The sequence below is a fragment of the Gekko japonicus genome, unplaced genomic scaffold (genome assembly GCF_001447785.1).
Source record: "Gekko japonicus isolate JY-2015 unplaced genomic scaffold, Gekko_japonicus_V1.1 scaffold2269, whole genome shotgun sequence".
Taxonomy (NCBI): Eukaryota; Metazoa; Chordata; class Lepidosauria; order Squamata; family Gekkonidae; genus Gekko; species Gekko japonicus.
The window spans coordinates 6,659-34,062 of NW_015170959.1; the positions used below are offsets into that span (position 1 = coordinate 6,659).

The window sequence follows — 27,404 nt, forward strand, 5'->3', positions numbered from 1 at the left end:
CCATGTCCTAGAGTGTTGAACTGGATGGGCCATTGGCCTGATCCAATATGGCTTCTCTTATGTTCTTACATTCTTATGGAGATCTGGAAGAAGTGCTGAAGATAACCAAAATGATTAAGGGGCTGGAGAACATTTCCTGTGATGAAAGGCTGAAGATTCTGGGGCTTTTCAGTTTAGAAAATTTTAAATTTATTTCTTATAACTGCTATCCGGCCCTCCCCCACAAGGAGGCTCAGGATGGGTTACGACAGATTACGAAAACAGGTAAAAACAAGACATATATTCCATAGTAAAACCAAAGCCGAATTAACGAACAATGGCGAGCTAAAATTTAACAAAATCACCAGCATCCTCGGGTGTAATATAAATGTATGTGGGAAAGATGGTATAACCCATAGGTGGATTGGGGCAGGGGAGGCTGATGCAATCAGACAACCGCTGCCTTAACCAAAGGCCTGGTGGAATAGCCCCATTTTACAGGTCCTGTAGAATTGTAGTCGATCCCGCAGGGCCCTGATCTCATTTGGCAGCATGTTCCACCAAGCAAGAGCCAAGAAGGCCCTGGCTCTGGTCGAGGCTAAGTGGATGTCTTTAGGGCCAGGGATGGCCAGGAGATGTTCTGACCAGCGTAATGCTCTCTGAGGGACATATGGGGAGAGGTGGTCCTGCAGGTATGTCAGTCCCTGACATTGTAGGGCCTTAAACGTTAATAGCATAACCTTGAACCTGATCTGGTACTCAACTGGCAGCCAATGCAGCTGGTGCAGCACTGACTAAATGTGCGCCCACATAGACGTCCCAGTCAGCAGGCATGCCACTGCATTTTCTACCAGCTGCAATTTCCTGGTCAGGTTCAAAAGCAGCCCTGCATAGAGCAAGTTACAGTAGTCTAACCTGAAGGTGACCATTGCATGGATCACCATAGCCAGGTAACGGGGGGAGAGGTAGGGAACCAGTTGCCTGACCAGCCAGAGATGGTAAAAGGCCTATCTGGCAACATTCGTGACCTGGGCCTCTCTTGACAATGAGGCATCCAGGATCACTCCTAAGCTCCTCACCATTGGTGTCAGTGTCAATGGTGCCCCACCATGAGGGCGATTTCTGACGCCACCCCACCACGACGCAGGCACAGGACCTCCATCTTCAATTGATTTAATTTCAGTTGACTCTTGTAACCAGCCAGCCACAGCCACTAACACCCTGGCCAGAATATCTGGGGCAGAGTCCGTCTATCCGTCCATCAAGAGATACAGCTGGGTACTGATGACAACCCAGCCCAACTCCCAAATTAACTGGGCAAGGGGGCGCATATAAATGTTAACCTCGGGGAGAGGATTGCCCCCTGCAGGATGCCGCATACCAAAGGGTAACGCAGGGAAACCCTCTCCCTGAGCATCACCCTCTGTCCCTGGCCATGGAGAAAGGACACTAGCCATTGCAAGGCTGTCCCCCCTATCCCCGCATCGGCAATGTGGTGGGGGTCATAAGACTGAAGTCGGCCATGTCAAACATTGCCATTGATTCAAGCAGCAACGGGAGCACTGACCTGCCTCAATCCAGATGTCTCTGGAGGTCTTCCATGAGGGCAACCAGTGCTGTCTCTGTCCCATAGCCAGAGGCATCATCCAGGAAAACCTGGAGCTATTCTGCTACCACCCTCTCAACTACCTTGCCCAGGAATGGAAGACTCGATACTGGGCGGTAGTTAGCTGGGACCATAGGGTCTAGAGATGGTTTTTTCAAAAGCAGTCTCACCATTGCCTCCTTTAAGGCCCCTGGTAAGGCCCCTGAGGTCAGGGATAGGTTGACCATTTTTCCCAGGGGAACCCGAATCCCATCACTGCCGGCTTTTACCAGTGAAGACGGGCAGGGGTCAAGGGGGCAAGTGATGGGTTTCACAGCTGCCAGGATCTGGAAGCCTCCTCCCAAGAAAGTCGACTGATTTGGTCCAATATTGAACCTGAAGACCTCCAACTCACGTACTGGCAAGTCTTGGCGGAGCAACAAAATTTTATCAGCAAAAGAGCTCGCAAAGGCCTCACAGCTAATAGCCAATTCCTTATCCTTTTGATTTCCCTGTGGAAGGGGAATTAGTGGTCTAATTACTCTAAATAATTGAGCCGGGTGAGAGCTAACAGACACAATGGAAGTCACATAGAATTTCTTCTTCACGGCTTTCGTTGCCATCTCATAGGCTTTCATAAATGACCTATAGGATGCTCTTGCAGCTTTGTCATGAGCACACATTTGCTCTAGCCGTCTTAGCTCCCATTTCTTCCGCAGCTCTGAGGTATACCAAGCAGCTGGTTTAGCACAGAAGAGGGCACCGGGGAGGGGGGGATGTTCATCAATGCCAAACCCTCCACCAGCTCATCTAACGAACCACCAGGGAGCATTGGATGCCGCAGAGCATTTTGGAAACCAATCAGATCCATTAGTCTCTGCAGGCAAGCGTAAATCAGCTCGCCACCTAGACAGGGAAAGGATGGGGTGCTTAGATGGGCCTTCAGGACAAAGTGGTCTGACCATGGCACTGCAACAATGGCTTCCAGATCCACATTAATGCCCATCTCAAAAATCAAGTCCAGCGTGTGGCCTGCTTGATGCGTGGGAGAAGATACAAACTGGGAGAGCCCCAGTGCTGCCATGGATTACACCAGGTCCATGGCCTGTGAGGAGTTGGCATCATCAGCAAGGACTAAAAGCCTAGGGTGTTCCAACGCCCAGCCTGATACCACCTCCAACAGGCCCAAACAGGGTATCTGCGGCAGCTTTAGGTGGTTGGTACACCAGCCAGATAGCCAAACTCTGCTCAGCATCTCACACCAGGCCCACACAATCAGTGCCAGCGATAGGGAGTGCCCTGAAGGAGAACGACTCTCGGATAACCACCACCACTCCCCCCTCCCCGCCCTTTAGTTCGTGACTGATGAAGGACTGAGAAACCTGGGGGGACCAGTTGTGTCAGGGTGACCATCTCACTCTCCTGCACCCAGGTCAGATTTTGGCCTGCAATATAACTTTGCAGAGTAGAGGTCTTATTATTAATGGACCTGGCATTACACAACACCAGTGTCGGAAAAGGGTACAACTTCCTAGCCCCACTACCAATCTAACGCGATGCAGCGAAGGTTGGAAGGGGACTGAGCATCTTTGTCTCCTTCCATTCCTATTCTGATTCCTGCAGCAATCAGTTCCCAACAGCTTTCATCCAAAGAAGTTTATTGAGACATTGAGAGTATGCAGATATCGTAACCCTTTCGTGTTAGAACTGGCATAAAGTGTGTGAAGCAAGCTGGTAGACATTATTCAAGAGGGTCCCCTGATGGCTCAGGGCCAATCAGAGGCCAGGAAAAGCCCAAAGTAACAGGCTATAATTCCCAGGAAAAAGACAACACCAGCCACTCAAGGTCAAAAGCTTTGGTTACATAGATAAATGAAACACTGAAGACACAGCAGAAACATAAATCAAAATTCCAGAGTCACCCCCTCACTCCCATGGCAGCTAGCATAGCCAGAGGCCTAGCTGACACCTATAATACCTTGCCCCACCACCATACCTCCCAGGTCCTCCAATCACTGAATCCCCAACTCTATACTGGCCTCCCCTACCAGAGTTTATATGCCCAAAGCATACCCAACTGGGCATTTACAAACAATATCGCCTTAGGGATGATAACAATCCCCAGTCCAGTCAATAATTGCAACAACTAAGAGATGATGGAGCAAACATAATAGAGATTGATAAAAATTACCCACAGCATGGACAACTTTTTCCCCCCCTCCCCAAATACTGCAACTTGAGGGCACCCAATGAACTTGACAGGCAACAGATTCTACAGAGTCTGCCTAGATGACTGGGAATAATTCTGTATTCAGTGAGTGATTATACTACTGTGGGACTCTGATGACAATAGATGGCTTTAACAGGGGTTACACAAATCCATTGAAGAGAGGTTCATCAATGCTTAGTCACCACGATGGGCAAAGGGAGCCTCTATGTGCAGAGGCAGCTGAATCCCAGCACCTTTACCTCTATGCTCTGTTGGATGGTTCTCCAGGGCAACTAGTCCGGCCGCTGCGTGAGAGAGGATGCTGGAGCAGATGGACCACTGGTCTGATCCAGCAGGGCTCTCCTTAAGACTAGGAGGAGCCAGGGCGGGTGTGTGTGTGTTTCATACGAATACCCTATATCCTATTATGACCTATGGCATAATAATTCTTAACAGTGCCTACGTTAATGCATCTATAGCTCTTCAATAAAGTATTACCTTTCCTGATAAGCATGTACTACCTTGTTGGCTGTGTGTTCTGACATTCTGTTAAGAACCCTTCATTCTCTATCTACGCGCCTCTCCCCCCAACCGAGATGAGCGCCGGAGAGGAGAAACCGATTCCCGAGGAGGGAGAGGACGAAGAGGTACCGATACCTACCACGACTGGGGGTGCGACTCCCACAACCCTGCCAGCGGTACCAGTGACCACCATGCCGCCGGTGACCGCGGCTGAGAAGGGAGCCGTCCCAAAGACGACGTCAACCCTGTTGTTCCTGACCCCCTCTGGGCTGCGACAACTGCCTGGCCTGGGGTATTGACCGAGCTCCAGGTGGGGCCAATTCAACCCGGATTCTACTGCAGATCCAGCAGGGCTCTCCTTAAGACTATGAGGAGCCCTGCTGCATCAGACCAGTGGTCCATCAACTCGGAGAATACAAAACGTTGCTAGCTAAAGACAACCAAAGGGCAGTGCTATCCAATTGCAGCATTTGTATCATTTCCCCATCAGTAGGTGTCAGAGTGCAATGCGTTTCAGTATCTCATCTGCATGATAGGGGTGCCTGTCTGTACCAGGTGGGAATGCCATTAAATCAGTTGTGGAGCCATGTGGCCACACCCACAGGGCCCAGAGATGAATCCCGTTGCGTGGTTGGGGAATGCCTACACCATGGCAGAAAGGAAACATTTTAGTTTTCAAGAGGAACTTGAACTCTGGGGAGCTGTGATGGCCGAATGACCATCAAACCACAGCTGTCTGGAGAGTTCTTCAGCTCAGGCAGTGAAGAGAAGACCTCTTGAGTCTCAGCTCCCGAAGTGATCCCGGCTCTTGAACCTTTTCACTACAAGTTTGTGGCATACCTAGTTTGAACTTAATACTTCCATGTAGCTGTTGATTAGTGGAAATAACAGTGGCCTCCACCATCTTGGATAAGGAAATGAGGGGTTACAAAGCAATATGATAAACACGTTTTTTTTCCTCCAGACTTTTATTTTAAAAACATGTAACAGTGACAATAATAAAACCCACTGAAATTTTTACAATGCAGGCAGTAAAAAAACAAAATGACAGACATTTCAAACCAAAGCTTTGGCCAAAAGGGGTTCGTTCCATCCATCCACAATCGATTTTGCTTCTTGGGAGGCGTCAAAGGTCTGGAGGAAATCTGCTGTAGCGCACCTGAATTACAGGACTTGATAGGATTAACAATGAAAGTTGTGAATGAAGACAGACCCCGATGTGGCGACTGGGCATAAGATGAAACGATTTTGAGAGAACTTAAACGGGTGCATTTTTCAGCACAAAACCAAAAATCTTGAGAAGATGTTTTTGGCACATGCAATAAACAGCCTGCTATGGAGGAAAATGAGGAGGATCTGTCAGGCTGCCTAAACTGCCCAAGGAGGAAAAAGCAAAGGATTATCTGATCTCACAAAGGTTTGCATCTTGTTTGAGAAAAAGGTCTTCAAGACAGCAAATGTGACCAAGCTACTAGAGCCTCCCAACCGATTAAAAAACCACACATTCAAATATGAATTTCAGCAATTCCAGTTGTATTAAAGGATGATCCTATCAGTGCCTGTGATGCTGATATCTACACTAGACCCTTACGTCTGTTTAAAACATAACAACCAGTTTGTTGAGGGCACCCAACATTTACTATTTGTGACTTCTAGTTCCTTCCTCAGAACTGTAGCCATTCCCAGTAAAAAAAAGGAGAGTCTGTTATTCCTTCAGGTCTACGGTATAGTTAAATGCCTTCTCAAGACTCAAGATTCTTTCCCATTCCATCATGGAGTATGGATTGGGGAAAGGTTAATTAGTGACATCCCAAGGCCTCATTCGTTTCCCTGCCCATGGAATGCCTTGAATCCCCCACACTCCATCACATGTATGCCCCACTTTTCTCTCCAACAAGGATGATTTTTTCGCTATTTCATTTGTTTCTGCAGCCTAGCCTCAAATCTACGTTCATTCTGATTAGCACATACCTGAGACCTCTGCAAGCTAAGGTTTACGCTACTTTTTTTGTGCCAACTTTTTAGAAACTTTGGTCTGAATTCTAACATGCCCTGCTTCTCCAGTGTTCGAGAATCCTAGCTGATTAGCTTCTACCCAGAATTAAACTTTGTTGGTCTTAAAGGTGCCCATGGACTCAAACTTTGTTCTGTTTCTCTTACAGTGAAGCTGCCCATACTATTTCATCATGAAAATAATCAATTGCAAAAATACAGGTTCAAAAACTAGTTTTGCTTCTCTGTCAAAAATATCTTCTGTCTCTCTCTACATTAAGATTAGGGGGAAAGGGGAACTGAGCAAGTCTCACAAGACATTAGCTCAGGTCAGCTGGGGCCTTCAGACAACCTTCCACTTAGATGATAAGGGGATGCCCTCCAGGGCATGTACAGATGTGAAAATGAGACTGGGAGAGGTTTTATTGTTTTTAGTGCCCATGGTTTTTGTGAAGTCCCCCCCCCCAATTAACACATCTGTTTCAGGGAGTAATGAAGAGATGAACGGGGTTTACCGAACCAGAGGAGGGCAGGTGCCCCCAACCCCACTCTTCATTCGCCCATCAAACTCCCCTGGCAGAGGGGGGGGTTCCGAGCCTGGCCTGACACTCTGGCCACTCAGCTCAGTTTATTTGAATTTAGCCGCCCGCAGGCCGCCCGTGATGAAACCATGAATGAGAAATCACAGCGCATTCTCTACAGAAGAGTCTCTCTGCCACCATCCCGTGATGATGGATGGACAGGCATGTTTCCCTTCCCACTTAAGTCTTCACACAATAGCAGCAATGGGAAAGTCAGTCCCTTCCCAACAGACTAAAATAAATGGTCTCATTTCTTTGTGAAGAGGAATCAAGTCAACACAGCCAACACTGACACATTATCACAATTTCCCAGCAATTCTTAGTGCCAAGTATTTTGGTGGGCCCAGTACAGCGGCCCTATGGCTGTATTCTGCACAGAACCTACCCCTTCAAGGAGACCAGAGTCACCCAGTTAAGGTCTGGCACCCCTCTGGAGACTCCTTCCCCTTTCTTTTCTCTCTTTGGTGTTTCAGGGCCTGCCTTTACAGACACATCTCAATTCACAGCAGCATTTTGTAAAATAGCTATTTCTCTTAAAACATTTTTCCTGGTCAATATTTACATAGGATGGTATTTTTACGTTAAAAAAATAATATTTATAAGCCAAGTGACACAGAAATAAACTCACGCAAATAAAATTTTACAACCAGTCCCCCCAAAAAGGAGAAAAAAGATCTCTTGCACATTGGTCCCATTTCCTGAGGATAAAGGAAACACAGCCATGGCTTCTTTTTTTCACTTAAATTAATTGCCACAGTCTTGCAACACAACATCCTCACAGTCACACAGTAGAAAACACTCTGGCAAGAGACAGGGCAGAGGAGTTGCTTGGTTGCTTTAGCCCACTTAAGAAAAAGTAATTTGCTCCAAAGCCAAAACTGACCAATACAGGCAACAAACATGTTAACCCCATGTAACAATTCAAGGTAAATGTAGCTTTTTAAAACACACACACAAAACACTGAGCAAGAATTATTCTTCTTCTCAGGTCTCCACAGACGCGTAGCAGGAAAAAGGGGGTGGGGTTAGCTTTGCCGTCATGACGTCCAGGGTGGGAAACGGGGTTCCTGCAACAGACTCGCTTCGGTGTTTTGCAAGAGGCTTAGCCTCTCTTGACATGGAGCTCCCCACCTGTATGAGTGTCAAGAACAGACGTTAAATACCTACAGCAACATCTTTCACAGGCTGTATACTGGTCATTTCCATCACGGGGCCTTTTTCCACAGTTGCTGTGACAACGCCATCCTCTGCTCGCCTCTCAAAACCACTGGAGATGTCATCAAAAGTCCGGCCTTTGGTCTCAGGGACTTTGAAGAAGGTGAAGAAGAAGAAGAACACGAGGAAGACAATGAAGATGATGAAGACGTAATCACCACAATATTTCTGCAAGGAAGACAGAAAAAGAAAGTCACGGGCCTGGAAGCTTTAAGACGGCCATCTTCTGCCAGGGTCAAAAATCACCCAGCAGGCTCATCTTCCTGCCCTGTCTCCACGGCAGTCAAGAGGCAGGTGCCTTCAGCACGCGCACACCCTCCTCCTCCTGGGAGGTGCCTTGCAAGGGCTACATTGGACGTGCTACAACTTCACCGGAATCCTTGCGCCCTGGGCATGCAGCCAAAAGCAAAAGTTGTCACACCCCACAACCAGAAGAGCAAGCACTAAGTTCAGAACCCTGTACTGTTTAGAGATTCCCCAAGAGCCAGCACGGTGAAGTGGCCAGAGAGCCCGACTGGGGCTGGAGTCCTGCATTCTAATCCCCCCTTGTGATGAACTCTGAAGCTCTCACCGCTGCATAGGGGAAGAGCATGGCCACCAGGAAGTTTGATGTCCAGTTGGAGCAACCAGCCACAGCCACAGCCGCAGGACGAGGACCCTGGCTGAAGAGTTCGGACACGATGAACCACGGGATTGGACCAGGGCCAATTTCAAAGAGAGCCACAAAGGCAAGAATAGCAATAATACTGATGTAGCTCATCCACGATACAATGCCCTGCATCTGCAACACAGAGAGAGAGAGAGAGAGGGAGAGTGAATTATCCACATTCAGAAAACTAAACAATACAGATCTAAGAGGCTTCCGCTTTCACAAAGCATTTCGTTTTTTTTTATAGCTCAGTGGATTCCTCCAGTTCCACACTTATCATTCCACAGTTCTGCAGTCTGGAGGTTCTGTACCCACGTCTCCCGACAAGAAAAGAACAGTTGGGAACCTTTGCTTGTTTGTTTGTTTTAGATATCCTGCTAGGCATCCTGCTTCCCTGGCGGGGGGGGGGGGGGGGAGATGCCTTTCTCCCTTACAGCACCAATCCTGCAATAGACAGGAAAACTGTAACTGAGCTTCCAGGGAAGACATGGTCTTCCTTTACTCATTTGGCCACCTTTCTGCACCAGTAAAATGTTACAAATAACCCGAAGACATTCTTCTGCAGGATGGAGTTTTTGACCCCAGTATCAGCTGAATGCAATTAACTTCCTTTCCTCCCATTCAAGTTCATTAGCTGCTATTGCTTTATATTAAGTTTTTATTTCAATTTGCAGACATAAATTATAAACTATATTCATTCATGTTTTAAAAAATCATACATTTATATACATTATATAGAACTTGCTTAAATTTAGTTTATATTTAATATTTCACTTCTCTTTACCTTTTCTATCTTTTCCATCTATCTTCATATCTAATAACATTTCCATTATGAAACATGTCTTACCCAAATCTTTCTATCATTCTCTATTTTGATTTAAATTTTTCCTTGATTTTCAGCTATGGCTGTGGTCAGATGTGCCATTTGGCACAGAGGGCAAGCACCCCTATTTCCTGGAATAGTGGAATTCGACTCCCAGCAGCACGAGCACACTTCACTTTGCTCAGCCCATCACTGCCAATCAGACGCCACTTTCAAGCGAATAGGTGGGTTTTGTTCCCCATGCGCATAAACGAGGAATTGAGCTCCCCATGGAGTATGCGGTCATGCACATACTGCTAAGTGGGGGGGAAACGCACTGAGTCAGGCTGGAATGGGCAGACCATCCCAACAACTTGAGTGCACACTTGAGCGATCAGACTAAGGAAAATCCATCCCTATCGGCAAGTGTTCGGACTGGACTTTGCCTGGTGTCTTTTAACTTTGTTTCTGTGGCGGGGCAGCACAGAGTGTCGCCAACTGCGGAATCTTTCCCACATTTTGCTGTCTGATCGTGCACTTTAGGTCCATCAGGCATCTGAAGCTATGTTGGATCTAAAGGCACATCTGACCGCAGCATACATAGTTAAAAAAACCTTTCCATTTTTCTTGAGATTCTGAAGTTGGTCTATTATGAAAGAGATGTTAACTTTGCCATTGTCACATGTTCATTCAATTTATTCCTCTGTTCCTTCAAGTCTGGACATTTTGTGGCTTTCTGTTTTGCTGCAAATATTACTCTGGCCACTGTCACCCTATTCTTAAATAATCCACTGTGTATTTTTATAATATTGCTTGGTAAGTTTAGTAGCATACTTTTCGGGTCCATTGCAAACTTAAATTTTAGTATCTTCTGCATTTCTTCATGTCTCTCTATCCAATATTTTCTTGCTTTCTTACATAGGATAGAATGTTGCCCTCTCTGTATTCTGACGTTTCCAGCACTCTTTTGTTTGCCTTTGCTCTATCTTTAGGGGCAATATGCCACCTAAAGAACATCTTATACCAGTTCTCCCTTAATATTTAATATTCGGTAAACTTAATTTCTTTAATCCAGAGATTTTCCCACTGACATGTATATTTTGTCAAAAATTTTGCATCCATTCTGTCATGCAGTTTTTTACTTGCTCCATTTTGGTGTCATATTGCAGTAACATTTTATAAATTTTTCCTGATATCTAGAATCTCCAGTAATTGTTCAAAAGTCATTTTATTAGTCGGCTACCTTCTTTAACTATTTGTTCTTTCAAATTGTAGTACCATTTGACATTCTTCTCCTGTAGGATGGAGTCTTTGACCCCAATATTAGCTGAATGCAAGTAACTTCCTTTCCTCCTATTCATGTTCATTGATTGTTATTTACAAACTTAAATCCCAGAAGTGGTGCAGCTCCTTGCCTTACTGCTGCAGCTCCAGTTCAAAAACGCAGGTTAACTTAACCTTAAAATCTAAGTCAAGGAAGTGAAGAAGTGAGCCGGGACTCCCAAAAGCTCATACCCTCACTATAAATTTTGTTAGTCTTTAAGGTGCTCCTGGACGCTTACTCTTTTCTACTATAAAAACCTAGGGAAGCATTTGAAAGCAGCCAAAATTAATGCAAAGGCTTCATGGGGAGGCAATAAGGAACATGATTCTCAAAAGGGAATGCATTTGCATTACAACCCAGTATCTGCAGGGTTCCCATGGCTGGACACAATACAATACAAGAACCCGTGGGCACTCCATGAAATTGCTGAGCGGTCGGGTTAGAACGGATAAAAGGAAGGACTTCTTCACCCAAAGAGTGATTAACACTTGGAATTCACTGCCACAGGAAGTGGTGGCGGCTACAAGCATGGACGCCTTCAAAAGGGAATTAGATAAGCATATGGAGCAGAGGTCCATCAGTGGCTATTAGCCACAAGGTATAGATAGGGACTCTGGGGCAAGTGATGCTCTGTCATCTTGGTGCTTGGGGGGGGGGTCAACAGTGGGAGGGCTTCTAATGTCCTGGCCCCACTGGTGGACCTCCTGATGGCACTGGTATTTCTGGCCACTGTGGGATACAGAGTGTTGGACTGGATGGGCCTTTGGCCTGATCCAACATTGGCATCTCTTATGTTCTTATGTTCTTATGACATGCCCCGGCACTCTCCTCAGAGCACGCTTCCTCTGTCCTGTGCATGGGGGGGGGGGCCTTCAGGGGGACAAGCCAGGATCCCCAGGTATTGGGTTTGTCGGTTTCCCTGCTTTGCCACTTTGGGGACAGAGTCCACTTTCCCCTCCATGACTGACAGGTGTGGGCAGTGATGCTACAGACTCCCACGGGGGAAAGGCCATATGCCATCTTAGCACCTTACCCATGGTCTATATTCCTCAAGCCATCCTTTGTAAAAGAACAGAAATAGATCCTTTGAGCCTGCAGGCACAGTGACACCAAAGGCCTCTAACAGTCTACCCCACAGGAAAGCAATTGGAAACTGTAATTTGTAAATGGCTTACCTAGAATTTTTAACCTGGCCTTTCCTTGTTTTTTTGGTTTTTTAAAACTTTTTTATTTTTCCAAACAAACATAAAATAGAGATACGATACAATATCAATCTCTTATCTGTTATCATGCCTCATACATAAGCCAAGTCTATTTCATTTTTCCAATATATATGATAAAACATATTTTGCAGGTCAGCAAACATACAATTTCTTCTTTTCTACTAAAATGGGCTTTGTCTAAGTGTACTATTGAATTTCTTATACTATTTGGTAATGTGGACAATTAATTGTTCTGAATAAAGAAATACTGGAGTCTCATTCCATCAGACACACCCAGAAGCCCCTCAATGATTCTCAGTGGCTATATAAGAAAAGCTCAAAATCTCAGAAGTCTCCTCAGACATATTCTTTCTAAAAAGAGAGATATAAAGTTCTTAAGCCAACAAACATATTTAGAGATCCCTCTAAAATTCTCAGTGATTATGAAGAGGAAAGACCTCAAGAATTCCCTCAAATATTTTAAATATTTCTGAGTATATTGTTAATTGTCTTGAGCTGTTTACTGGGGAATTATTTAATCTGGATAAAGAGATACTGGGATCCTATTCCATCAAACATATCTATGGGTCTCTCAGTAATTCTCAGTATTTGTATAAGAAAAGCTTAAACTCTCAAAAGTTCCATCGAACAGTTTCTTTCTACATAGAGAAATATAAAACTCTTAATCCATCAAACATATCTAGGGGTCCCTCTATAATTCTCAGCAGGGCCGGCCCGAGGTTAGCCTGCGCTCTAGGCGAGCACAGATGCCAACCTCCCAGCAGGGCCTGGAGACCTCTTCGCCGGAACCAAGCAGGCTGGGAGGAGGATCACCCAGATTAGAGTCCGCGCTCCTAACCACTAATTCCTGGGGGTGGGGAGGCCACCGTAATCCTCCGGAGCTCGCCTGCCCGCCTTCCGGGGGAGGCTGGTTTCGGGGAGCTCGGCCTGCTCTGCACTACCCCGGTGGGTCCCACCTCCCACCCTCTAGCAGGCAGGCAGCCGCGGTAATCCCCTTGTCCGGCCCAGGCGAGGATGCCAAGGCCCTGAATGGGGAGTGCACGGTGCCATTGTGGCGGCTGGGCTAGCTCTAAAAGGCACCGCCAGGAAGGGGCTGAGAAGCGGCGCTTATTGGATTGGGGAACAAAGGGGGGGCAAGGGGGGTCGGGACAAAGGGCGAGATTGACGGCCTCCGCTACCCCCATGCTGCACTCAGGCGGGCAAAGGAGCTGCGGTTTTGTTCCCCGGGTTTGTTCACCAGTGGGCAGAGGGCGGGGGGATGAGGGGTCGCAGTTCAATGCCGAGTCTGCCTCACCTGGACGGGGGTCCGTCCCCGTACGCCCGCGCCCTCCTTCCACCACCACTGCCCTCACTGGCCTTGCCATGCCAGGGGCTCGCTCCCTCCTGCCTGCCTTCGCCGCCGGGTCCCAGCAGCAGCAGCCTCCTCCTCCTCCACACAGCCCTGACCAGCAGCAGCACCGCCGCCGGCTCCCCATGGCCGGGCGTGCCGGAGTTGCCCCTGTGCCTTGAAAAGGCGATGAGGCGAGGCGAGGCGAGAGAGGCAGAGAGGCGAGAGAGCTTGCGGGGGGGCAATCCAGGCCGCGGGGGACCACATGATGCCCCCTGCACCCCCCCCCTCCGGCCCTGCCTCGCCTCCTTTACTTGCCACTAAAGCGGCTGCCGGGCCTCCTCCTCTTCCACTGGGGCAGCGCATGCCCCACGCGGAGGGAGGGACGCCCAGCACAGAGGGAGGGAGGGAGGGCAGCGGAGGGGATGCCGGCGGCCAGCCCCATCCTGGTGCTGTTGTCTTACCGAGCAGCAGCACCACCATCGGGGCGAGCAGCAGCGGGTGGCAAGAGGTGGCCGCACATCCTGCGTGCCCCGCCGCTGCTGTTCCCGCCGCCCAGCCCCATTGCCACCACCACCATGGTGGACCTTGGCGATGCGGCAGCGGCTGGCCTGCCCGAGGGGGGCCCGCTGCGCTTGGCTCCTGCGGCCGCCCCTGCCTCTCCTCCCGCCCCTAAGGGCCAACCCGCGCTCTAGGCGAACGCCTAGTTCGCCTAGCGGGTGAGCCGCCCCTGATTCTCAGTGATTATATAAAGGAAACTTAAAATCTCCTTGTTTTTTGAAAAGGAAACGGAAGCCAAGCCCATCCCCCACTGCATATTTCCAGTCCATTTCCATTTTGCTTTTATCTCAGTCCCTTGTCTGATTTTATTTTTACATTTGAAAATACACTGGCAAGCAATAAGCAATTCAATTATGTAACACTTATGTGATTCCATCCCAGTCAGCTATATTTAGAGGATTTATTCCAGGATTAAGACATGTTCAAGGTGGCTAATTCTCCCTCAGCAACAAACTCTACAGATTGAAATCAGACAATGCTGCGTTCAGTCTCTAGTGACAACTATGTCCTCCTAGGCAACCGTCCTTGTCTTGCCTAGTAAGGAGTGCCCTTCCCTCGGTGGAGTCCCTGCCCCCCCCCCAGCATCATCCCTCCCTCCCTCCCTCCCTCCCCGCTGTTTCCCACTGGCCACGGCCTCCGGGCTCTCTCTCCCGCTCTCTGGGCCACCATCTCTTCTCCTGTAGCCAGGGAGGGAGGGAGGGAGAGGGAGGGGAAGAAGAGAGCCAGGCAGGAACTTCCTGTCAGTGTGGGTGTTTTTTAAACACCTTACAGAAGCACAGATTTGGGTCCACCATCATCTCAAATCTTACTGGACTGTTCTGGCAGAAGTTATTTCCTAAGAAAAGTGTACATCGTTCCACCATAGTGATGTACACCTGGAAAGATAACTGGCATTTTTATAAGGACAGATCAACTGGCAAAGCATTGAAACCAACAGGCTTCTGGCTTAACACTTTATGAAAAACAAAATGCCACAGGGCACCAATGGGATCATGGCTGTGGGAGCTGCGGCAGGTCATTGGGGGGGGGGATAAATCAAAGCTTACCAAGCTGCTAGAAGCTGATCTAGCACTGCTGGCCACAGCAGGAGGATCACAGAATCATGGAGTCGGAAGGGACCCCCCAGGGTCATCTAGTCCAACCCCCTGCACAAGGCAGGAAATTCACAAATACCTCCCCCTCCACACCCGTAGTGACCGCTGTTCCACACCCAGAAGATCACAAAAAACCCTTCAGGACTGCTTCCTGACCCCAGAGTGGCCATCAGCATTTCCCTGGGCATGTAAAAAGGGGCCACAAGAACTAAGCACTGAGGCAACCCTTCCTGCCCTCCCTCTCGTGATCTGCCTCAGTTCACAGAATCCGCTGCATTGCTGTCAGATGGCCATCTAGCCTCTGCTTGAAAACCTCCTCCAAAGAAGGAGAGCCCACCACCTCCCAAGGAAGCCTGTTCCACTGAGGAACCGCTCGTTCCAGCTTGTCTATATCCTTCTTAAACTGTGGTGCCCAAAACTGAACACAATACTCTAGGTGAGGTCTAACCAGAGCAGAGCAAAGCGATACCATCACATCTCGTCATCTGGACACTATACTTCTGTTGAAACAACCCAAAATCACATTTGCCTTTTTAGCAACCGCATCACACTGCTGACTCATGTTCAGTGTATGGTCTACTAAGACCCTTAGATCCTTTTCGCACATACTACCGCCAAGACAAGTCTCCCCCAACCTATAATTATGCATTTGATTTTTCTTACCTAAATGCAGAGCTTTACATTTATCTCCACTGAAATTCATTCCATTTGTTTTAGCTCAGTTTTCCAACCTATTAAGGTCACAGGGGTGGAAACTAGTCAGAGGGTCAAAAATACTGATTTTACTGACCAAAGTTTTAAAAAAAACAACCCCAAATACTGACAAAAAACTTTAATGTCAACCTACTGATAAGCTAGCATTTTAAATGTAAAACTAGGATTTCATTAAAAATCATTATCTGGCCTCTACTATCCCCATAGCCAGCCCCATAGTTAGATGTGACCCAGATAAAAGGATAGCATACCTTTTTATTGATTTTTTTTATGAATAAAGGTCAATGTTTTCATTATTGTACAAAATTTTAGGCAAAAAAAGATTCCCTTTTAAAAATAATCATATAAAACCAAACATAAAGTAGTAATTATGACAACAAAACATAATTACTGTAAGGTGAGACTTGCCTTTGCTTTTACTTTATCTTTGGTTTTTTGATGAAAAAAGAACTGGCCAGCATCCTGCCATCTCTGGTGGAGGTCGTGTCGGGCTGGGCACTGGAACACCCTAGACTGATTATCCTGCGTGATTTCAATGTCCATGCGGATGATGTGGCCTCCACTCAGGCGATGGACCTAGAGTCACCCGTGGTGGCACTAGGACTCTCCCAATATGTAATGACTCCCACTCACCGGGCCGGACACACGCTCAATCTGATTTCAGCTCGCCCGCGGAGCCAAATTGACCTTATGTAGCTTCAAATGGCCCTGCGGGATCCGATGCCCCCTGGCAGCTCGTTAGATGAGCTTGTGGAGGATTGGCACAGCTGACTCTCAGCGGTCATCGATGAGATCCCTCCCCAATGCCCTCTGCGCCCTCACTCTTGGCTGGCTCCTTGGTTTACCCAGGAGCTGTGGCTGATGAAGCAAAGGCTAAGATGGCTAGAGAGACAGTAGCAGTGCGCTTATAGGACGTTTATGAGATCCTACGAGATGGTACTCAAAGCCACTGAGAGTACTATGCGGCCATGACTGCATCTGCGAGCTCATGCCCAGCCCAATTATTTAGAATAATTCGGTCTATGACTGTTCTGCCACAAGGCAGACCAAATGTTAGGGAACTGGACACTGGCTGTGAGGCCTCTGTGAGCTACTTTGCAGATAAAAGTCCACCATGTCCTCCCCACCACAGTTGAGACAGTGAACTCGAGGCTCCATGCACGTCCTAGTCAGGTTATGGATTATTTCAGTCCACTCAGCCTGGAGGAAGTTGACAAACTGCTCTTAATGGTATGCCCTACCATGTGCTGCCTTGACCTGTGCCCATCATGGCTAATTAAAGCTGGCCATGATGGGTTTTGAGATGCCCTAAGGGAGATTATTAACAAGTCCCTCTCGGAAGGACAGTTCCCTAGGGCATTCAAGGAAGCTGTGGTCCGTCCCCTCCTGAAAAAGCCATCTCTGGATCTGGCTGAATTGGCTAATTACTGGCCAGTCTCCAATCTGCCCTATTTGGGCAAAATAATTGAGAGGGCTGTGGCAATTCAGCTACAGAGCTTTCTGGACGACACTTCCATTCTAGACGACACTGGTTGCCCTCACAGATGACCTCTAGAGGCATCTGGATCAGGGCAGATTGGCAGTGATGTTGCTGTTGGACCTGTTGGCGGCGTTCAACACGGTCAACCATCAGTTAATGATCCACCACCTTGCCGACACTGGAGTCCAGGGGCCTGCCTTGCAATGGCTGGCTTCCTTCCTTCAGGGTCAGGGACAAAGGGTGGCGCTAGGGGAGCAGTTATCCCAAAGGCACCCACTGATTTTTGAAGTGCCCCAAGGGGCGGTGCTGTCCTCAATTTTATCTAACATCTACATGAGTCCCCTTGCCCAGATTGCCCGAAGGCATGGGCTGGGATGTCACCAGTATGCAGATGACACCCAGCTCTATCTGTTGTTGGGCAGCCAGTCTGACTCTACACCGGAAGATCTGGACTGACTGCTGCAAGCCGTAGATGGTTGGCTCAGATTGAGCCAAATGAAATTGAATCTGACGAAGACAGAGGTCCTTTGCCTGAGCAGGGGTGGCCCAAGGGTAGGGATCCCACTCCCAACCTTCAATGGGGCCACTGGTGCCAGTGCCAGAGGTCAAGAGCTTGGGAGTGCTCCTGGATGCCTCACTAACAATGGGGGCCCAGGTAGCAGCCACTGCCAAGTCAGCCTCTTACCACTTCTGGCTGATCAGGCAGTTGGTTCCCTTCCTCGAATGCAAGGACTTGGTGACAGTGATCCACGCGATGGTCACCTCAAGACTGGACTACTGTAATGCTCTCTACATGGGGCTGCCCTTGACCCAAATCCAGAAGACAGCTCGTGCAAAATGCTGCAGGCAGGCTTCTGATGGGCCTTCCTATGCGAGAGCACATCCAGACTGTGCTGAAAGCACTGCACTGGCTGCCGACAGGATACCGAATTCGCTTCAAGGTGCTGGTTCTTACCTTTAAAGCCCTTTATGGTCAGGGGCCCACATATATGTATGTTTTATATGTTTTAATGTGGTTTTAATTGTATTGAATTTTATATTGTTGGACTGTATTTATATTGTTGGAACCTGCCCTGAGCCTGTCAAGGGGAGGGCGGGATATAAATCCAAATAAACATAAACAAACAAACATACCTGAGGGAACACCTTTCCCCACACATTCCCCAGAGAGCACTGCGCTCAGGGTCACAAAATCGATGGGCCTTCCGAGGTCCTAAAGATGCCAGGCTGGCCACAACCAGGGCCAGGGCCTTCTCAGTGGTGGATCCATACTGGTGGAATGAGCTCCCAGAAGAGATCGGGCCCTCGGGACCTCTAACAGTTCTGCAGGGCCCGCAAGATGGAGCTCTTCCACCAGGCCTTCGACTAAAGAGCCGCACCAAATAACATCAAATAACTGAGAAGTGACAGTGCCCTGGTCTTGGCTTACCACCCACAGCCTGTGCTGTTGCCTAAATATAGAGACCAAGATGAGCCAATAGATAATCTGATTACAACACTAGCATTGGTTCCGCCTTCTGTAAGCATTGTTATAAGTACTGGATCACTTACTAGCACTTTATGATAATGTAGAGCTTTATTTGTTTTAAGATTGTATATAATTAGTTACCTATATGTTTAATCTCTTTGTAAGTCGCCCTGAGCCCGCTCCAGCAGGGAGGGCGGGGTATAAATTGAATAAATAAATAAATAAGGTTATTCACGAACTCTTTCATTTCTCAACAGTTTTCTGCACTGCATCCACAAGTATTTTTTCCCCTTGTCCTCTTCTTCCATTACTTTCTCAACTCCTTCTAGCATGAGCTGTGCCATTTGAAGTCCACAATATCCATCATCTCTACTTTCATTGTCTCATGTTTTAAGAGGTTAATTATGTTTCTATACTTTGTGGAAGATTTTACTCTTTTTGTTCTTAGGAACCATTTTTACTCTTAGGAAGATTTTACTCTTTTACTCTTAGGAACCAAGTCCTTAAAGTACTTCATAACTAAACTGAAAACAATCTGTCTTCTCACTGGGAAGTCATCGTGTTTCCCCAAAAATTGAATAATGAAAGCAGAAAAAACACAAACCGCATTCACAAAAATCACAGAAAGACTGACTTTACTGACCAATTTTTTACCAAGATGAAAAAACTGACTTTTACTGATTTTACTGACCATTTTCCACCCCTGCCAGGTCATCCTGTATCCTGACTCTGTCTTCTACCGTGTTTGCTACTCCTCCCCAGTTTAGTATCATCTGGTCAGTAAAATGAGTAAAAATCAGTTTTTTCATCTTGGTCAGTAATTTGTCAGTTTTTTAAAAAAAAATTGGTCAGTCAAGTCAGCCAAGATCAAACCCTCAAAAGCGGCCGGGCCAGCCCTCAAAAACATTTGGCTCTGCATCCGCGGCAGCTGAAGAGACCACCCTTTTCCAGGTTTCAGAATGCCCCTCCATTACAAGGAGAGGAGGAGGATGTTTTCGCAGCACGGCTATCAAGAAGGTGTTGGAGGGGGGTGATGATGATATACAAAACTGTCTAGCACGGATGATGGGAAGGTGACTTAAAAGGGTCACGATCACAGAGGCTCTGTTTCGACCAAGAGAACAGAGCTCACGTAATGGCAGGGAATTTTGTTTTCAAGAGCAAGGATATTCCATCATCGGATGTGCCCCATGGCACTCAGGGAGAGGGAACTTATCCCCCTCCCCCCCCAACCAGTGCCACTTTCCCAACCTGAAATGGCACCAGAGGGTGTAATTTGCCAATTAGGGAAAACTCTGTACACCCCTAAGAGGCCCCACCCCCATCACTTCAGGTCAGGAAGATAAGCCCCTTCTTCCTCCCACGTGCCACAAACCCAATGTGAGTCAGACCCCTGCCATGATGGAAATGGAATTCCCAAGGGGGAAACAGACCTAACAGAAACTCCTCACGGTCAACCCAGACATGACCCAAAGACCTTGCCATGTAGACAAAAGGGGGGGGGCATGGTGTAAGCCAGGAATGTGCAAGAGACTGTTGCAGAACACACTTACTGCCGTCTCAAAGCAAGATTCCTCTGACAGGCAGAGACGCGTGCGTGATGGCGGACACCTTACCTTCAACACCAAGGCCACAGTCATGATAGCTGCACAGACCGCCATGCCTCCCAAGCCAACCAGGTGGAGTGTCCGGCGTCCTGCACGCTCCACCAGAAAGAGCTGTGAAATTTAAAAAAACAAAACAAGAAGTGCTTTTGGAAGTGGAATCTACACAGCAAGGCTCCTCCCTTTCCCTGCCAATGCCTCTGCGAATGCTCTGGGCACACAGGCGCTCTGGGCACACCTTCCTCAGGCAGCTGCCCCTGCCCCTGCACTTCACACACACACACACACCCACACACACCTACTGAGACACAGCAGAAAGGGCTAGAGACTCTCTTTTTGGAAGAGAGACACACTCAGAGGCAATAGACAGTAACTGTTACTACGCTATTTTTAAAAAGCCCTCCCGTGGTACAGCAGGGAAAAAGGCATTATGTGGGCGAGACCTTCAAAGATGCACAACAACAGGGGCAGGGAAAGCCTGGGAAGTGGACATCTGAAGAAACACCTGCTGGAGTTTGAACGCCAAGGCGGGGGGGGGGGGGGAGGGCGGCCCGACTCGCGGGGGAGTGCTGCTGCTGCTGCCGCCAGAATTCAGGCAGGTTGCCCCGGATGCCCATCAGAAGGAGCGGCACCCTCCCCCCTCACGTCTGGAGCTGGAAGCTCAGGACCCCCGCCCCTTCACAGCCGCCGGAGCTGCCCTGCTTGAGTGTCTGAGAAGGACAGGCAGCAGGGGACCACCCTCCAACATGCAAATCTCAAGCTACGGTGGTATTCTAGAGACAAAGCATCCTTAGAACGCACTACTTTTCGCCTCTGGAATTTTATTCATCTTCAAGACGTGGCTGAGGATCTGCACCTCGCCTGAAACCCCCCCCACACACACACCTTAAAGGGTCCCCCCCATCTGGAGCTGGAATCTCAGGACCCCCGCCCCTTCACGGTTGCCGGAGCTGCCCTGCTTGGGTGTCTGAGAAGGACGGGCAGCGGGGGACCACCCTCCAACATGCAGTCACCTACGGTGGTATTCTAGAGACAAAGCATCCTTAGAACGCACTACTTTTCGCCTCTGGAATTTTATTCATCTTCGAGACGTGGCTGAGGATCTGCACCTCAACTGAAACCCCCCCACACACACACACCTGAAAGGGTCCCCCCCAAGTACGATACCTTGTGATTTCAAAAAGACTTACCGACACAACTGTAAAGACAGTGTTGACCACGCCAGCCCCAATGGTTGCATAGACGGGCTCCTTGACTCCAGCATCTCTGAAGATCCCCGTAGAATAGTAGAACACCTAGAGGCAGAGGAACCACTTGAACCAGTGCTCAGTCAAAAACAGGCGCAAACTGCATTTGGCCGGAACATTTCAATCAGCTGTTACATATAACAAAGTGAGGATGATGACAGACAGCCAATCGGAGGCAGTAGAAAGATTTAGACCAGGGGAAGCCCCCGTCTGTCCCCAGCCAACCCCCCTCTGGGCCTGCCCTCCACTCCCCGGGCTGCTGCTGCTGCTGAGTGTGAAATGGGAGATCCGGCCCCAGGTGCTGCCTTCCGCTCCTTGGAGAAAGGGCAGGCGAAAGGCTGAAGCGATACCGCTGTTGAAGGCAGCGCCTCGTCCCAAGCTGGCCCACTGACTGAGAATAAACGGGCAGACGAGCCCCAATGGCCACGTGCTCTGAAGAAATCCGCAGGCGAGCCTGTTCTCAGCACGCAGGCAAAAAGGCAGCCAGGCCAGCTCTGCAAAGAGGCCCGGGGGGGGGGGGGGCAGAAAAGGAAGAGTTGCTCGGTGCTTCCGAAAGAATTAGTCACATGGCACCTAAAGGTGGACCTGCTCGTGCCTTCCTACGCAGCTGGCCCTCTCTTGGCATGATAAGAAACAAGCTCAACTGCTGTGAAACCAAAGCCATGGCTGGGAGGGGGTTGAATGAGACGCCCGAGAATGAGACTGGCCAGGCCCCCACCAACACCAACTTCACCTGGCCCTGCTGCTCACGGGCCTGGAACACCAACGCACCCCCCCACACACACAGCCCCACGAAGTGCAGCGGGCAAAGCTTGCCCCCATTCCTGTCCTGATCCCAAGATCCTTTGCAAAATGAGCGCTCGTTTGGCTACTGCTGATGGCCACGCCGGCAATCCGTGTACTTGTGCAGTGTACACACCTCTGATGACAGACGACAGCTTCCAGATCTCACTGGATTCCTACTGGATTCCTCTGTCTCACGAAATGCAGCACCACCCCCTGCTCTCACCTCACTCCCACAGCAGCCCCCACTCTCTTTTTTACTTATTGCATATTCCTCATTCAATAGATCAGGGGCTGAGGCGGCACTCCAATGGGGCACCCCTGACGGGCGTCCTCTGCCGCCTCTCCATCGGAAGGACCCTGGTTAGAGACTCCCTCCGGCTCCCCCTGAGGGAGGGGTGCCGGTTAACCAAAACCAGTCCCACCCCCACCCCCAACTGGGATTCTAAATCAGGCTTCAACGGTAGCTGCAGCTGGCTTCCGACTGGGGTTCTCTGCTGCACCCAAGCAGAAGTGGGACGTTCAGACAAGCCTGGAAACAAACTGGGTCTGGACCTATTTTAACCTAATCACGGTTAAGTTTGCTGCCTGCGGGCAGGCTGGAAGACGACAACACGCCCACCCTCATCTGAGCAGAACTGGCCCTTTGGCCCTTTCCCTCCGCTCGCAGTGGAGATTCTGGCAGCCTTCCCGCACCCCACTGAGCAGGAGGAGCGCTCGGGGACCTGAGGAGCCAGAGGACGTACCGCGTTGATGCCCGAGAGCTGCTGGGAGAGCTGGAGCGCGATGGCGATGATGATGGCCTGGCGGTAGCTGGGGGAACGGAAGAGCTCGGGGATGGTCACCTTCTTCTCCTGGGACATCTTGGCGCTTTCGTCCTTCATCTCCTGGATATCAGCGGACACATCCAGGGTGCCACGGAGCTTTTGGAGAACTGGTGGGAAGAACCAAGCAGCTCAGGAACACAGGGGAGGAAAGTGCACGACAGAGGCAATGCAGGGCCATTTCCAATTAGAACACACACCCCCGCATGCGCACACATGCGCACACAGAGCATTCATGGGATATTGTGCTCAGCTGAGTGAGAAAGAGAGGCTGGTCCTCGGTCTGCACTCTTAACCACCCCACCTTTAGCTTCAGGATGTGCCAATGCATCTGCTTGTCCCCTCCCTCCCTCACTCCCCAGGGGGGCTCCTCTTTTCCTCTCTGCCCTCTGCATCCAGACTGTGAGCCTTCTGGACAAGGATTTGTCCTTTTGTCTTCAGAGAACTCTGCAAAATGCCCATCTGCCATACTCACCATGTCAGAATGGCAATCAAAGAGTTCGTGTTGAAGGCGGGTCAGAGAAGGGCCAAGGCTCACTGAAAGGGGCTCACTGTGCCAAAAGCCACCAAAAGTGTTCACCTGGAGAAAGTGTCGACTGTCACGGAACAGGTGTGGCAGTGAACACCCAGGACACATTCTGGGTTTTCGACAGCCCCTGTCCTCCTGGAATATGCAGACTAGCGGCCGGTCGGATTCCACTCCCGATGACCTTAGTCGGGCATTACAGGCCTTGGCTGGGTGGCTCAGACTGAGTTGGCTGAAACTAAACCCAGCAAAGACGGAGGTCCTGGGGCTGGGTCGGATCGGTCCGGGGTTAGGGCTCCCTCTCCCGACCTTCAACGGGGCGCCCTTGGTGCCGGAGGTTAGGAGTTTGGGGGTGCTCCTGGACTCCTCGTTAACGATGGAGGCCCAGGTAGCAGCCACTGCCAAGTCGGCATTTTACCATCTTCGGCTGGCACGGCAGTTGGTCCCCTTCCTCGACCGGGTGACCTAGCCACAGTGATCCATGTGACGGTTACCTCGAGGCTAGACTACTGTAATGCTCTCTACATGGGGCTGCCTTTGTCGCAAATTCGGAAGCTGCAACTAGTGCAGAATGCTGCAGCCAGGCTGCTGATGGATCTTCCTAGACGAAATCACATCCGGCCTGTGCTGAAAGCGCTGCACTGGTTGCCAACAGCTTACCGGGTTCGCTTCAAAGTGCTGGTCATTACCTTTAAAGTCCTATATGGTCAGGGACCAGCCTACCTAAGGGACCGCCTTGCCCCACATGTTCCCCCAAGGGCACTACGGTCGGGGAACCAACATCTACTGGATGTTCCAGGCCCCCGTTCTATTAGACTTACCATGACCAGGAATAGGGCGTTCTCGGTGGCGGCTCCTATCTGGTGGAACGAGCTCCCAGAGGAGATCAGGGCTCTGTGGGACCTAGCACAGTTCCGCAGTAGAAACTGTAATTTGGAGATTGGAAATTAGCTGAGAGGAGCACCAAAATCTGTACTGATGGGGTTGTAATTTAATTTTTTGTACTGTTTTACTGTTTTATTCGGCAATATGCCCTGTAAGCCGCCCTGAGCCTCCGGGGAGGGCGGGATAGAAATATGAATAATAAATAAATAAATAAATAATGGAGACGAGGAACCCTTCTCAGGGGTCACACAAAAGAGGGACCAAGCCCGCTTCCAGGCGTCCGCCTGAAGGTGGCATTGGAAAGGGTTACCTGCTCTCGCCTTCTCCTCCTCCATCCTGTTGATCAGCAAGAAGCGCGGACTCTCCGGGCAGAAGGGCAATGCTGCGCACTGCAGGATGGCCGGGAGGACGGTGAAGCCCAGCAGCAGTGGCCAGAGGGCTTCCGTCCCCAGGATGACATTCAAGCCAAAGACCTAAACCGGAACAGATGCAGGAGAGAAAGAGCGGTCACCAACAGCTCCCACGCGGCGGCTTAAAGTGGATCGGGGCATATCCAAAACAAAAACATACTCCAGGATCAAAAAACAACTTTCAGTTTAACATGCAAATGAAGTAGCTTATAAATTCACCTATCTCTGATAAACTTAAGAACTGTATGTAGAGCCGCCCTTCTAAAACCTGTTCTGTACTCTCTCTCTTGCAACTCTGCACCCCCCATTCCCCCCTTGGCCTATCATTCCAACCCACTCCCTCTGCAAGTTGGGGGGTACCACTGAAGAAAGTCAGAAGTATATTGATAATTAATAAGACGGGTTTTTAAGTTCTAAAGCTTTACCTTCCAACAGCCCATGTCTTGCAAAGCTTTTTTAAGCAACAGAAATTGGAGGGGGGGAGCCTCCTTTCCTTCTTGATGCCTCACTGCCTTTGCTTCACCCCCCCCCAACGTTCTGCACCCACTTGCTCACCCATCCTTATGTTCTGGTGTCGGAAAGAGACAGAGCCACTCCTTTTTACCAGCACCTGTGAGCCACAGAGCCACGGATGACTTTGCAGCCACACTGCAAATGAAAGCAGGCTTACCTGTGCCACCAGGATGCCAATGACGACACCCAGCTGGTTCAGGGTGCCAAAAGCCCCTCGCAGAGCAGTGGGAGAGACCTCACTGATGTACATGGGCACAAAGCCCGTGCAGAGACCACAGAAGAGGCCAACGATGAAGCGGCCTACTATGAACATCTCCATCGCCTTTGCCAGTTTAGAAAATCCCATCAGAATACCACCCACGATGACCAGAACGTTCACCATCAGCATTGAATTTCTCCTGCACAGAGAAGAAATCAGGGAGAGTTGTTGTTTTTTAATTAAAGATAACTCGAGGTGTGTGTGTGGGGGGGTTTCTCCCTAAGGGAAAAAATGGAAAATTTGGGGCAGCACTGGGTGGGTGGGGGAACTTCTATGAAATATTATCTTTTAGAGTGGGAAAATGCTTCTTAAAGCAAGGTTTTTCGCACCCAAAATGTATATGATGAAAAAGTGTGGGGACTTTTTAAATTCTTCTGATGGAAAAACAGGGAAGTGTCAAGGCCCTCTGTCAAGTTTCAGGCAGGAAGTCTGACCAGTTCTCACCCAATGCTCTATGGAGTCCTGTGAGCAAAACTTCTACTTTCTGAGCTCCTGGCATTAAAGCTGTGAGTGAGCGATTTGGCTACTGCATAAATTAGTTTGCTCTGGAGCTTTCCTTCCTGAGCTAAGACAAGAATGTGTGAGCCGGAGGCTAAAAAATCTCTGAGCTGGCTCACACTAGCTCACCTTTTAGAGGAGAACAATGTTCTGACCCCGCTGAACACAGGGAGGTGTAGGTCAGTCCACACCTGCTTAGCTGTTTTCTCTGAGCCACACAAAGGAGCAGGGGAGCTCATTTTGGCGCGAGAAGAACAGTAGTGAATTGTGTGCCATGCTTTAGATCCATCTGCCACTCAGCTACCGTCTTTAATGGTGCCAACAACCTGCTGCTTGAGGTGGCCGCCTTATCTTGGTATTGCCACCGAGTAAATCTTCACTTTTGGAAGACGTATCCCCCCTCCCAACACATGTCCCTGCCCTCAGACGCCGTCAAGACGGTGAGTAATTTACCTGCCAAATCGGTTGACAAAAAGTCCAACAGAAAAAGAGCCAATCATCCCTCCTACTGAGAAGATTGCCACAGAGAGAGACCACAGCGATGTCAAGAGGTTGGTGGACATGGGGGCTCCTGTCCGTTCAGCCCACGTCTCGTTGAAGAAGCTCTTTATGATCTGCAGAAGGGGAGGGGGAAATATATTACACAAGCACACACAGGATTAGAACCAGGCACAACACAGATGCACAAAAAGGTGTGGCAGACTGGCCTTCTGAGGGGAAAGTGTTTGTGCATACCCTAAAGGAATGCGGGGGGAGCCCCCCAGAATGAAGATCGTAAGAAGAGGCCTGCTGAATGCCGCCCCAATATGCCCATCTCACCCAGATGCCTGTTCGCCACTGTGGCCAACAACAAGTCCACCACCAAAACCCCAAAGCAGGGTATGGGGGCTAATCGCCAGCAGCAGCAGGAGCACTCCTCCTCACCCAACAAGACTCGCCAGAGGCAGGGGCACGGCTCGTGTCCCAGACCACAGCCTCCACTCACTGGAGGATGAGCCCGAATGGGACTGGCCCAGAAGGAGCCCCATAGGAACTCCCTGGGGATCCTAGGAATTACTTCAGAACCCTCTGCAGCGTGTCCAGGGCACATAAGCCAGTGTTAGAATGTTCCCTGAAGCTGCCACCAGGGC

General features: G+C 49.3%; 1 protein-coding gene across 1 annotated transcript in view; it reads right to left on the minus strand.

Moving 5' to 3' along the window:
- Positions 1 to 5,259: 5,259 nt before the first annotated feature.
- Positions 5,260 to 27,404, minus strand: part of LOC107116900 (solute carrier family 2, facilitated glucose transporter member 3-like) — a 37,017-nt gene continuing 14,872 nt past the window's right edge. The window contains exons 3-10 of the mRNA XM_015418923.1: positions 26,728 to 26,888; positions 25,675 to 25,915; positions 24,905 to 25,067; positions 23,106 to 23,293; positions 21,520 to 21,624; positions 20,342 to 20,443; positions 8,655 to 8,858; positions 5,260 to 8,251 (exon numbers count right to left, since the gene is read on the minus strand). Coding sequence (XP_015274409.1) covers positions 8,024 to 8,251; positions 8,655 to 8,858; positions 20,342 to 20,443; positions 21,520 to 21,624; positions 23,106 to 23,293; positions 24,905 to 25,067; positions 25,675 to 25,915; positions 26,728 to 26,888 — 1,392 coding nt within the window. The 3' untranslated portion in view covers positions 5,260 to 8,023. The remainder of the gene's footprint in view (positions 8,252 to 8,654; positions 8,859 to 20,341; positions 20,444 to 21,519; positions 21,625 to 23,105; positions 23,294 to 24,904; positions 25,068 to 25,674; positions 25,916 to 26,727; positions 26,889 to 27,404) is intronic.